The 12,878-nt window shown below is 62.1% G+C and overlaps 1 protein-coding gene across 8 annotated transcripts; it reads right to left on the bottom strand.

Annotated features, from left to right (window-relative positions):
* Positions 1–876: 876 nt before the first annotated feature.
* ERFE (erythroferrone) lies at positions 877–11,512 on the bottom strand. Of its 8 annotated transcripts, none has more exons than XM_032480657.1 (8): positions 10,746–11,509; positions 8,231–8,353; positions 6,927–7,029; positions 5,477–5,727; positions 5,293–5,397; positions 5,099–5,189; positions 4,268–4,346; positions 877–3,016 (listed from the first exon to the last, which is right to left on the bottom strand). In XM_032480657.1, the coding sequence occupies exons 1-7, from the start codon at positions 11,322–11,324 to the stop codon at positions 4,288–4,290; spliced, it is 1,311 nt and encodes a 436-aa protein (XP_032336548.1). In that variant the 5' UTR covers positions 11,325–11,509; the 3' UTR covers positions 877–3,016; positions 4,268–4,287. The 8 variants fall into 8 exon arrangements, 7 of the variants coding, with proteins under 7 accessions (XP_032336548.1, XP_032336544.1, XP_032336549.1 ...); XM_032480653.1 differs by having other exon boundaries at positions 5,289–5,397; positions 10,746–11,505; XR_004320191.1 differs by having other exon boundaries at positions 2,948–3,016; positions 4,268–4,870; positions 10,746–11,512.
* Between the last annotated feature and the right edge of the window lie 1,366 nt (positions 11,513–12,878).

Below are 12,878 nucleotides of genomic sequence, written 5' to 3'. Positions count from 1 at the left end.
CCCCAGGACAGCCGGCTGGGGAAGTGGCAGTTTCCACGGAGGGGTGCGAGGTGATACCTGGCTTAGACCAGGCAGGACCAGAACCCAGGGCGACTGGGGCGCTCTGGCTGCTTTGTTTCCACACAGAAGTGAGGTTCTAAGACATGACGTAGCGTGGTCCAGGCTCAGCCCAGAGGACAGACTGACGGGCGAGGTTACTCTCTGTGGAGTGGGTGTCCAGTGGGCTCTCCGGAAGCACCACGGAATTCAGCTTATTTCTGCATCGGTTACTGGCAGCTGCCATCTGGCTGAGGGACTCTGTGGAGGGCTGGTGTTACTAGGTCTCACAGCTGGGCCCCTGGGTGTAAAATGCACCCTTCCCAGGTTTGAACAGTCAGGCTCCTGTGCGCTGAGGCCTCTGAAATCCAGCTTCTGGGTTAGGGCTGTGTGTGGTTGGTTCTGTGCTGGACTGAGGCTGATCGCCACAGTGACTCTTCTGTCAAAGATGTTAAAAATGTGGTTAGCCTACCCAATGACAAACTTCAAAATGCTTTCCAAGCCCTTACTTATATATAAAGTAGGCCACTGGCATCGCTGCAATTCTTGGCGAGGCAGCTGTTAGGTCTTTCTGTGTAAAGGCTTGCCTCAGGGTGATGTAAGAGTCTGAAAGTCAGCTTCTGAAGCTGCTCTGTCATGTTTGCGGCCCCGCCCAGCCCGCACGCATGGCCTTATCGCGTCGAGCTGTCAGCGGGACTGGTGTCCTTCTGCGAGTACGTCGGAATCGTTTTCAGCACACCCTTTCCTGGGCTGTTAAGAGCCAGGTGCCATCTCTGCTGAGGCCTGGGACCATGCACACAGTGTGGCATCACTGGAGAAAAGAACCCCAGCATCTCAGAATTGGGGGGAACAATTTATTCAGTAAACATCTCGCTACAGCAAACCAGGCATCAGTCTGACTCACGTGTCCCTAGTTCCCCGAGCGCTGCTGTCCTAGAGGTGGGAGAGGCTTGGTGCCGGGCTCCCTGGCGAGGCCCTCCCCTGCCACCTTCTGCGGGGCGAGGGTCCCCACAGGCTGGAGGCCATCCTCCTGCCCCCTCTCCCGGAGTTCATGCCTCCCTCCTTAGCTTGGCCTAAATGACTTAGAGTCTGTGTTTTAAGGTCTGCCTTTTGTTAACTCTGTATAATCACAAAATAATTCTCAAAGTCAGTTTTATACGAGTATATAAGAATATTCCACCTGGCAACATTATACAATAACTACTTCAATAAATTGCTGTGTAACACGCTTACACTGAGAAAGTGAAAGAAAGCTGTGGCTTTTCAAGGGTAAAAGATAGCTTCTCTAAAATATCTGTGCCCACTGGATACAAAGTGAAATCCAGAAAAGGGCGTGGCCACACCGCCCTTATCAAAGAGCCTGGGGAGACAGGGCACCGGCCAGCTGGCACTTCCTGGTAGGGCGGGTAGGAGCCCTACTGAGAACTATGCCAGGCCTGCCAAAAGGCACTGTGCCCGGGGTCCCCCAGCTGTGCGATGTCGGGTGCCGACTGTGGGGCTGGATGCTTAGGGCTCCTGGGGGGAACCATCAGGCCTGGCCACAGGCACCGGCTCACCCCAAGGTTAAGGTGAAAGGTGATGGCAGCCAATGCCCCCTTCTCCCCCAGGCCTGAAGACGCCCTTGCCAAGACCAGTGTGGCCCTCAGGCCACCACATTCCTGTAGCCTGGTGTGTGTAGGGACAGGGGTTGCGGTAACCTCAGCAGGCACTGGGGGGCCCTGCATCTTGGAAGAAATGGCAGAAACTCCCAAAGTGCTGCAGGCAGACACCCTTGTCTTCTTAGGAACAGACTACCCCCCCATCACTGCTACAGGAGCGTGGAGGACTTAGAACCCAACCTCCCCAAGACCAGCTCTTTTTTTGGCACCATCTCCACCCAGCTGAGCTTAGGGCCACATGTCCACCCAAGTGGAGAAGATGCTTTCAAGGACACCAGAGCTGGAGGACCCAGCTAGGCCATGGCCGGGCCCCGAGTAGCTGTCTGCCTGTGGGAAGCTCTGCTGGTCAGATGGGTGGGCAGGGCCTGGCCCTCCCTAATCTGCAAGGATGTTCCAGCTCTTCCATCTGGTTGGTGGGTTCTAGCACTGAGCCAGCGCCTCGGGGGGATGGGACAAGGAACCTTGTCTAGGCGAGGATCTGCACAGGAGAGGAGGCTGCAGCTCCGTAGAAATGCCGGGGTCCAGATCTCACCAGAGCCCCATCAGCCCCCATCCAGTGTCTCTCCAGTGCCCGAGGCTGCTATGCTCAGGGACCACAAGGATAGTCCTGCAGGCCAAGCAGTGCCCTGAGGCCCACGACAGGCGAAAGGCGTGACTGGGAGAGGGGCAGGTGGGGACCAGGGAGCCCCAGGTGGAGATGAGGGAGCAGTGGGAAGGCTGCGGCCCAAGTCAGCCAGGCCATTCGCCTCGCTCTCCGTGGAGCAGGGTGGCCTTCAGCCCTGTGCAGGCTGCCCCTCCTCCACTCAGGGCACCCGGGCAGGCTGAGCACCCTCTCCCCTGCAGGCTGGCACTCCCAGCAGGCAGCCCATGAGAACACTAAGATGGAAAAGGTGGGGTGGGGCCACAGCAACAAGGCTGAGGCTGCCTGCGCAAGTTGCCCAATGGGGCCAGGAGGGGCAGAGCCAGTTCTCCTGGGCACGCTGAAACGTCTCCTGAATAACAGCCCAGGAGGGCTTTTCCCTTTTGAAAGGTGGAATCCTGAAGTCATTTCCAGTTCTGGAGCTGCGGGTTTGTACGTCACCTCCCCGGGCAGCCTGCAGTGGCTGGTGTGGGCAGTTCCAGTGGGCTTCCTCCTGAACGTGGCCCCTGTCGCTCCGACACTGCCCCGAAATTGTTCACACTCCTGCACCATTTGCCCGGCGAGAGGAAGGGCCTGGGGCCAGTCACACGCCGAGGAGGACACCGCTGAAGTGGGAGCCACTGCGCACTGTGAGGGAGGAGCCGCTGGCGTTGTCCAGGAAGACGGAAGTGTACTGCCCCGTCTGCAGGGAAGGTCAGAGTCAGCCCGGATGCTGCCAGCCCGCAGGTGCGCCCACGAATGAGCGCACACACCCAGGCCCACCCGGCCCTGCCCAGGGGCCCCACCCTCACACCGCGCGCCTCTGACCCCCACTCCAGCACTTTCTCCCCAGCTCCATTAGCCCCCCTGCGCCGATGGGCTCCCTGGAGTTCATGTGCGGAAGCAAGCCTCTGCTCAGGGCCAGAGTGGGCTTCAAAGTCAAGCAGCTTTCTCTGCTGCACTTAAAGCCCGAGTTCTGAACTCAGGGGTGAGGGTGCCCCATCCCCCACAGGCCGGACCACTGACCCATTTGGTAGAGCCATCGAGGGGCCGGTGCTCTGGCCTGGCTGCTCCAAGTGGGTCCAGGCACCAGCGGGTCACATCCCCTGGGAGTTCCCAGAAACACAGAATCTGGGGATTCACATCTTAAGACCCCAGGCGCACCGTGTGCCATCTGGGTTCACGCAGCAGTGCCTGGGACCAGCCCTCCAAACGCCTTTCAGCAACCAGGGCTGCCTGGAGCCACAGCCTGGCCTCCAACCCTGTCTTTGCTGTGTGCACTTGGGCAAATTACTTGCCCCTTCTGTGCCTTAGTTCCCTTCTCTGTAAATGGGGATAGTAACCGACCTCAAAGCGCTGTGAGAATTCAGTGGGTAATCTACGTACAGAGCTGAGAACAGGCCTGGCCCAGTTACTGCTCTTACATGTGAGCTGTTACTCCACACATCTGCACCTGAAGTTTTTTTTTTTTTTTAACGAAATTCCACCTTTCATCAATTGCTCAAGCACTTGCCCAAATCCCCACAGTTCCAGAAGGAGACTGTCGCTCGGGGTTGTGTGTAGGACATAACTGCATCTGCTTCCTGCAGTCTCAATGGGCCAAGGGGGTTGTGATATCACCCTGGGGCACGGAGCTGACCTCTTGCCAACACCCCGCCCCTCCCCTGCCCGCTGGGTCCCTCCCAAGGGCCTGTTGCAGCCAAGAGCGCCAGTCCTCACAGTGGAACTCGGGAGGTCTGAAAACAGGAGACTGAGGCACAGAGTGGTTGCTGAGGACAGGAGTTTATGGGGACAGAGCCACGGATGGGGAAAGGATGGGGAAAGGTCACAGCCTGGTTCCCTCGGACTAGCGCAAGTGGCCTGGAGGCTGAGGGCACTGCACCCAGAGCTCCTGAGCACCCACCAGCACCCTTCCCTGCCCAGGCCCCCCAACGGCTGAGCCCACCGCACACACCTGCAGGTACAGGACACCGTTTACCGAGACAGTGAAGAGCTCACTGCTGCTCTCCAGCCCTGTGACAGCCTCCAGGGAGCTGTGGCCAACAGAAAGAGGGTCGGCCAGAGACCCTTGCCCCAAACCCACCAACTCCACCCACCACGTGCTCACATCACCCCAGGAACCGACACCCAGCAAAGTGCCATGGGAAGGGCTATCCTGGCCGGGTCTTCTGGTGGAGGTGCATCTGAACTGGGTCCCCAAGAGCAGAAAGTTCAGTCCACAGAGCCGAAGGTGGGCCACGAGGGCCAGGAAAGGCAGGCCTGGGCCAAAGCCCGGGATAGCAAGTCCTGGCTCCGATGGGAACCAAAACACTGGTCAGCAAAGCTGGGGTGGGGGTGGGGGTGGTGGCAGCAGTGAGACTGGGTTCACACTATTCCATGGAGGGCTTTCCAAACCAGAGTGGAAAGTTTTGAACTTCATTTGTTCTTCTGCAACTCCTGCGGGACACCAGCTCTGTGCCGGGATAGAGCGGGAAGCGGGTGCCTTCGGAACCAGTGTGCCACAGGAAGATGGACAAGATCACACGCATGAATTTCACCCGGAGGGGCGGGTGAGTGCCTGGGGAGGGGCCGCACAGACTGGTCAGGAAAGGTCTCTGAGGACGAGATGCTGGCGCCCCAGGTCTCCAGATGGGAGTCAGTCCCCTGTTGGGGTGGGTGGAGGGGGAGGCTGGGGAGGGCCAGTCCCATGTCCAGGGTAGGAATAGGGGAGTGTGCGCTGAGGGTTGGGGACGAACACTTGACAGTAGGTGCGGGAAGCCTCGGGGGAGTGAGCACGTCCACTCACGCGTTGTGCTGGCACTGGGACTGGATGCAGATGAGCAGGCGCAGGCGATCCCGGGGACGTGGTGGCCCCCGCCTCGGCTGCTCTGCGAGCGCTGCGGGGGAGGCGCGGGTGGTGGTCACGGGCCGGCGGGAGTCGAGCGCGGCGGGGCGCCCCCCACCCCACCTCGCCCCCACCCCGGGCCGGGCCTCACCCACGTGCAGCGTGGCGGTGAGCGCGTAGAAGCCGGCGACGGGCGCCGTGTACTGGCCGCTGGTCAGGTTCAGGCCCGGGCCGCGGCGGAAGGCGCCCTCAGTGTCGGGCTGCGGCGGGACGGTCGGACGGTCACCCAGGCCCGCCGCGCCGCCCCGCCCGGCCCGGCCCGGCCCGGCCCGGACTCACCAGGTAGTAGACGCCGAGCTCATGCAGCGCGCGCCGCTCCACCGACGCGTCCCGACGCAGGCGGCAGTGGAAGGCGGCCTCGACGCGCGGCGCCCGCGGGCCCAGGGCCAGGGGTGCGGCCAGCAGGGCCAGCAGGCCCGCGCCCCCTGCCGCCGCCTCCTCGTCTTCCTCCTCCCGGGGGGCGGCGGGGACCCGGGTGGGGCTGCGCGCGCAGAGCTCGGGCTCCGCGCACTCGCGCTTGCGCACCGCGCCTGGAACAGAGCGAACCGTGGCTGCGCCGGGAGCGCCGGGAGCGCCCGGCTCGCCCCTTTCCGTGTCCCGGACCCACTCCCACGCCCGGCCTTTCTGAGCGCTGATTACCAGTCACACCTGGCCCGCGCGCCGGGCGCACGCATCCGGAATCCGCGCGAGACCCGGTCGGCCTGCGGGGCCTGCGGAAACGGCTTCCCGATCCTGCAGCTGCTCATGTTCCCTTTCATGCTTTGGCTACCGGGGAGCTCAGGGCTGATTCACACCCAGGGCCCTTGTTCTCCTGCCTCACCGCTCTATCCTACCCCCGCCTCCCCTTTCCCGCAGCTGTGTTTTCTCTGTTTACACTTATATTGTATCAGGGAATGCAATAGTATAAGACATCCTGGTCGAGTCTGGAAGGAAGTTGGGTGTAAATAGTTATTGCAGCTATACTGGAAATAATACAGAGGTTCCTTAGCCGCTGCAGGGGGTCTATTTAAATGGACAGTACATCAAATCCAAGAGGGAAAAGACTCTCAATAGCGCTTCATAGTGAAATCGACCCTAGTCACTGCTCAGCAGCTGGCCACAGCGCAGGGCCGTCCCGCGGTGCTACCACTCAGCTCAGCTGCCCCAGCCTGGGCAGGGCAGTGACCTGGGGATGCCAGGCTGGGCTCCACCCTGTGCTGCCCTCAGGCACTATCCTCCCTGTCCCCGGACAGCAGCTTCCTGGTGCCTCCCATGGGGCTCTGTAGCCAGCAGCTGAGATCTGGCAGGGGAAGAGGCAGGGGCAGAGGTTATGGAGGCTGTTACCCAGGGTGAGCCTCCCATCTCCCTGGTGTCAGTAGGGATCAGAGGAGCCCTTTGCAAGTGAAGGAGCCCTGACCCCTCCCCACTCAGGGGGCAGGGTTTGGATTTCTCAGCCTTTCCTAGGCCCACCTGACTCCCAGGTAGGGGATGGATGCTGGTCCCCAGGCACCTACTGAACACTGAGTGGCCAAGTCCACGTCCTCTGGAAAGCCTCCTCGCCCCACTCCTCTCACCCGCAGCCCCTGACCCAGGCTAGCCGGGTGGCCGCCGAGCCCAGCAGCAGAGCAGGGGCTTCCTTGGACACTGGTCAACAGACCAAGGTCTAGTCCATCTCGGCTCCTCTGGGTCACCCTCCCCAGCCCTGCTCACACCAGGGGTGTGTGTGTCTGCCTGGCTGCGCACCCCCTACCTTTCAGCAGCAGCTGGAACTCCTTGAGCAGTACCTCAGGGGGGATGATGGGGCCTGGAGGACCCTGGGGGCCAGGGGGCCCTGGGGGCCCCGGCAGGCCGAGCTGAAAGAGAACCTTGACGGTGAGGACATCTGAACAGGCCGGCTGGGACCCGCAGGCACCCCCTTGGCAAGCGCCTGCCACTAAGGAAGGCAGGGGGCTCCTACTTTGACCTCCTAGCTGGAGATCAGCCTCTGGGGCCTCAGAATCCCCTGAGAAGACAGTGAAAGCTGCCAGGCCCTGGTGTGAGAGAGGACTGGGCTGTGCTGGAGGCACAGGGCTGGCTGGGGTGTTGGGACCCCTCGGGTCAGGGCCAGGGACTGGAAAGGGCATGTGCAGGGAAGCAGAGGGCTGCAGCCCACCCCTGGGGCTGGGATTCCTGATGGAGGGAAAGTAGGAGGGAGGGACCCTCCAGGCTGCTTTCAAGTCTCAAGGTCTGGCAGTGTACCAGTGGGCAAATTCTCCCTGTGCCTGGCCCAGCACTGGGTCCTGGGGTCCTCAAGGAGTCCCTGTGAGTCTGGGCTGGGACCCAACATAGAAACAAGGAAGTCCCCTGCAGGGAGAATGGGGGAGCATCAACTCAGCTGGGGGTGGGGCCAGGTGGCTCAGAGGGACGAGGGTGATGGGTCAGGCCATGGTGACAGCCCAGCAGCCCAGTTGCTCAGGCTCAGAGCCTGGCACTCCATCACTGGGTCAGATCTGGGCAGGGTGAGGCCTGAACTCAATGCAGGTAGCCCAGCCCTGACCAGAGCTCCCCACCCTGGGGAACACGGCCTTCTTTGGGGCTCAAGACAAGAGTCAGCCATCAGGACCAGGAGCCAGGTCACTGTCCAGGCTGACTGAGATTGGGAACCAGCAGCTGCCAGGGCCCAGGTGACCCCCAGCGTCTAGGAACCAGACTGTATCCCTCCAGCCCACCTGGAGGCCCCTCCAGCTTGGTCCCTGACTGCCCTACCAGGCCAGCCCAGGCCTCCTATACCAGGATGCAGAGGGCAGAGAAAGGGGGGGGGGCAAATGGGACTGGCTGACATTCTAGGGCCACAGGGTAGATGGTTGGAACAGCCCCCAAACTCAGGGTCCCCCGGGCCCCGGCTTGACGCCTGTGCTCTCTGACCTGAGGGTGAGGGTCTGTGCTTGCTGGAAATGCTCAGGGTGTCCAGTGGGGCGGCGGCGGCAGACAGGGGTTTTGGGGAAGGCCCGGCAAGTGGAGGCCCGCAGGTGCGCTCCCCCAGGGCGCGCGCGCACTGCCCGCCCTCGTGCTCACCTTCAACTTCCTGGCCTTGCCTCTGCTCCCCCTCTTGCTGTTGACGCCCCTGTCACTCTGCCTGACAAAGAGCATCCAGGCATCTCGGGGGTCGATGCTGTGCGCTCGCTCGCTGCTGGGCTCCTGGAACACAGCCGGACAGCAGGTCGGTTTGCCTTCCCGGTGCGCGCCGCAGAGCAAACAACGCTTCGCAGGAGGTTTCTGACATCGTCAACAGCAGTGGCCTCCAAGGCAGCACAGCCCCGGCCCCCAAGCCCTTCCTCCTGGTGCGCAGAGGGCGACTCCTGGGGAACAGGCCACCCTCTACAGCCTGGCTTTTGTGGGAGAGGAGGACCCTGGACGTGGGTGGAGGAAGACTGGGTGCAGAGCTTCAGAGCAGGAGGGAATTGGCACTGCTGGGCCACCGGCCTCTTCCAGCCTCCCTCCCCTCGAGCTGCAGTAAATGCACCTTCCTGGGAGTCAGAGGATCAGACCACTGGCACCCATGGGACCCCCAGCTACCAGCAGACCCTCTGACCGACCCCCATGGCCCAAAGTTCCAGGGAGGCCAATTTCAGCCCTCAGAGCTGCTGAGGCTTACATCCCGGGCTGTTAGGGGGATCAGGGGGGTCCAGCACTGAGATATCATGACTCAAGGCCCCTGTACAGGGTGTGACACCACTCATCTTCCTCAGGACTTCAAGCCAAGACAGTGATGGTTCCAGAAAAATCCATTCCCCTGTGTGCTGCATTCTGACCAGTCTCAACACTGAGAAAATTCCAGGAGATGCCTTCCAGGGCGAGGCCTCTGGCCCTTTGAGCAGTGGGTCTCGAACAGTCTGGGCTCCAGGCAAGGCTGCCAGCTGGGAAGCAGACTGGCTCAAGAGGACTTAGATGAGGTCATGGGTGCTGACTCCAGTGGCTGATGGAAGGACCCTGGGATCCTGGAGCCAGCCAGGCCCTTTTGTCAGAGACAGGCCCAGTGGTCTCCTAGCTACTCTGCAGGGACCTGGGGCCTGCCATCGGAAGCCGGTGTGCTGTTGTGTGGAGGATGGGGGCTTCTGTGATGGAGGAACCTAGTTGGACGGAGAGGTCTCAGAGTACCCAGGGCTCCCCGACAGCTCCCAGGTGGTGGACCCTGCGAGACTCCGCCCCACTGGTTCCTCTCCACAGACACCAGGACCTGTGATCCCACTTCACAGCCTCACGTTGCCATCGGTGGAAACATGAGGCAAGAGGATTCTACATGGGCTGGATGGAGTGCCTAGCTGACCCTCCCTGCTGGACCAGTAGCCTATGGATGGACTCGGACCCCGGTATGGTTTGGGGAACAGAAACCGGTGGAACCACGTGGGTCTGGCAGGCTGGGAGATGGCCACGGTAGTGTGGGTGGGTATCTGACAACTACCCTGGCCGACTGAGGTCTCCAGCCTCCAGGGGCTCTGAGAAAGGATCCAGGGAGCCTCTGGGGCCGCCTTGGCCTCCAAAGAGGGTCTCCAAAGAGGGTCCAAGGCTGGAAGCCCCTAGAGCCCCGTCTGCTTCCTGGCCACCACAGTCCAACAAGTGACAACTGTGCCCCCACCCCCACCCCGGGGACGTGGTTGGCTGTCTGGGTAGGGTTTGCTGCCCTGGGAAGTGGCTGGGGTGATGGGAACAGAGCTTCGGAGAGGCCCCTCCCAGGGAGCCCACAGGGCTGGCTGCCACCAGTGCCTGTCCTCAGAGCAGGCATCTTGCAGTGGGGCCATCGTGGTTCCAGTGTGATGCGGAGAGCAGAGATGCAGGCCTGAGGCTCCAGTGAGGCCAAGCACTCTGCCCTGCACACTGGCATCTTCAGAATAAAAGAAATGGGAAGCACCTTCCCTGGCAGCCCTCATCTCCCTGTCTGAAGGGGTCCACCCACACTGAGGGCTCCTCTGAGGGCCCCAGTCCCCTGGCCTCCCCCAACCTGACCACCCTTTTCTGGAGCACTGAGAAGGAAGGAGCAGGGCAGAGCTAAATATCACCATCCACAGCCAGAAATCACACATCACTGGGGGCCCCGCACCCCTCCGCCCCCCCCCCCCCCCCCCCCCCCCAGGAAGGCAGTTTTTGGTTTTCAGAAAGAATTGCACCAAATAGACTGGAGGCAGGCGTGGAGTGGGGTGGGGTGGTTGAACTTACTTCCCAATTTAGGAGTCCCCAGAGAAAAGGCATTCTGCCTGGTCTAGTGGAACTTTGCTTTAACACCAAAGAACTACCCAGAAAGGCAAGGCCAAGGCTGGCCCGTACAACGCCTGGCTGTGCAGTGGGGCGGCGTCCAGACCTCCTGGATCTTGCCCCCAAGCTAAGCGGTTTTGTGCCCACTTTACCAAGGAGGACACCCAAGTCTGCCCTGGTCCCCGTTTGCGACACTGCATATCCCATCGCCCCCTAGACAAGAGCCCTCCGCCCTCGGTACGCCCTGGAACTCAGGGAGCTGTGGGCTCCGGGTGGGGGAACTGAGGCCCGGAGGGCGCTGGGGCGCTGGGGCCCGGGCCCAAGTCGGGCGGCGTCTTACCAGCGGGCGGCCGGCCGACCCCGCGGGCAGCTCGTTCTCGGGCGGCGGCTCCTCCCGGGCGCGGTTCCCCGAGGGTGCGTCGGGCTCCGGGGAGCCGAGGCCGACGGCCAGCAGGCCGGCGAACATGAGCATCAGGGCTTTAGCCGGGCAGCAGACGGGGGCCATGCGGGCGGCGGGTCCCTCTGATGTCCGAGAGCGCCGTCTGGGTCTCGCTCTCCGGCTCGGCGCCTTATAACGCGCTTGAATCCCCCGCCGGGTCCGGAGAGCGCGCGTGCCCGGCCGGCGCCCCCTCCCGGCTCCCGCGCGCGCTGCAGCGGGCAGCGAGGGGGGAGGGTGCGGGGAGGGAAGAGGGTGCTGCGCTGCAGCAGGCGGTGCGGGGTGCGGGGAGGGCAGCCGCTGCACTGGGGTTGTGTGCGGAGAGGGAAGGGGGCACTGCAAGGGATGCTGGGCGGGGCACAGGTTAGGAAAGCGGGGGAGCAGGATCGGGAAGGGGGTGCGAGGAAGGGGATACAGAGGAGGCAGGGGGCTCCGGGAGCACGCGCTAGCGGTGGCCTCACCGCCCTCTCCTGTCGAGCGCATTTCCGCTCCAACTCTTGGCTCCCGGCCCCTCTCTGCATCCTATCCTGCGCTTCTGCTTCGCGGGAAGCCAGGACGCCCCTTCTGGCCCGGGGGCATCCCTTCCCGTTTCCCACGCATCTTCGGCGGGGACCTCGAGACGCCTCCTCCCCATTCTCCTGGCCGCGCCCTGCGTGCTAGGTTGAGCACGTCAGAGCGGGAAGACCGTCAGTGTCCCTCCTTGGCACCCCTTTCTCAAGCGGCGACCCCTCTCTTCCGGGGCAGCCTTCCCGCCGTGGCTAAGGCGTCCGGAGCTCCGGGACGCGCGGCTTTTCCCCACCAGGGCGCACCTGCGCGGGCCTGAGCGGGTACCTCGGCAGGGCGGTGCGCACAGCGCAAATCTACAACCAGGGGCTGCTGCCTTGCACTGGAGTGGGCGCACCGAGGCCCAGACTAGGAGGATTGAGCCCTAGCTCGACCTGGTGTGGTGTGGGGGGCAGATCTGACCAGGGGCCAGATTACTCGCAGACCACCGAGATCAGCGCAGGGCACTCCTTGGGGACAGGTGGACCAGACCTGAGTCCCAGGCTCCACCCTAAAAAAAGCCAGGCCCCTCACCCTGCCCTGGGCTGTTTCCTTCTATTAGGCGGGCATTGCCTCTTCCCCCACCCTCCCATTATGATGATAACATAACACCAGCTACATGATGAGTTCGAAGGTTACTGAAAATATGACTCTGTCTTTTCCCTGAGACAGGTACCCCTTAGGTGTGGGGTTTCCTGTGGGGGTCTAGCTGTGAGGGAAGCCCAGGGAAACATGTGTGGCTGCCACTCTTGAACCAGGGCCAGGGTGGGGTGGGGTCTCATCCACAAACCTCTCCTTTCCTGGGGGGATGGAATGCCACAGGGGGTGGGGGGTGAGCCCAGTGTGGTAGGGAAGGGGCTCTGCCCTTCACCTGAGGGTGGCCAGCCTGTCCTGGAGCTTCTTGGAGTCTCGGTTTCCTTGCCTGAAAGTTGAGACTAATGCACATGGGTCCTCGGGGCCTGCCCTGGGGTGAGCTGAGACCACGCTAGAAGCTGTGTGGAGACATGAGCCAGGCCTGCTTGCTTTCCAGGCTGCTTGAGTGGTGAGGGTCATCACACCACGTCCTGAGGGGGAAAGTGTCCCTGAAGACAAAGGCTCTGGGCCACAGAGTCCCTGGCAGAGCATGGTCAGAGTCCAGAACAGACCCAGCAGTGGGTCTGCTCAGCAAACCTCGTCCTCCCATGGCCATCTGTGGCTTCGGAGGAGGCATATCCAGGGGCCTTTAAGTAATCATCCCTCTGAGCCTGTTTGCTGCTCTGTACAATGGGCACAATAACAGTTGTTGGCCCTGATCTCTCATCTGGAATCCCACTCATTAGTGAGGTATAAGGTGGCTGGTGACAGTCACCCCCAGCACGGAGGCCAGGCCTCTTGGGGACTCCACTTATGGGTTGCTAGCCTGTATTCTGTCCACTGCATGTGAGGCACGCTGCTTTCAGGACCGGATGCTGTTAGTTCCAACCTACACCCTGGGAAGGTGAGGCTCAGGCTCCA

The sequence above is a fragment of the Camelus ferus genome, chromosome 5 (assembly GCF_009834535.1).
Source record: "Camelus ferus isolate YT-003-E chromosome 5, BCGSAC_Cfer_1.0, whole genome shotgun sequence".
Classification (NCBI taxonomy): domain Eukaryota; kingdom Metazoa; phylum Chordata; class Mammalia; order Artiodactyla; family Camelidae; genus Camelus; species Camelus ferus.
This window is presented reverse-complemented; position numbering and strand designations above follow the sequence as displayed.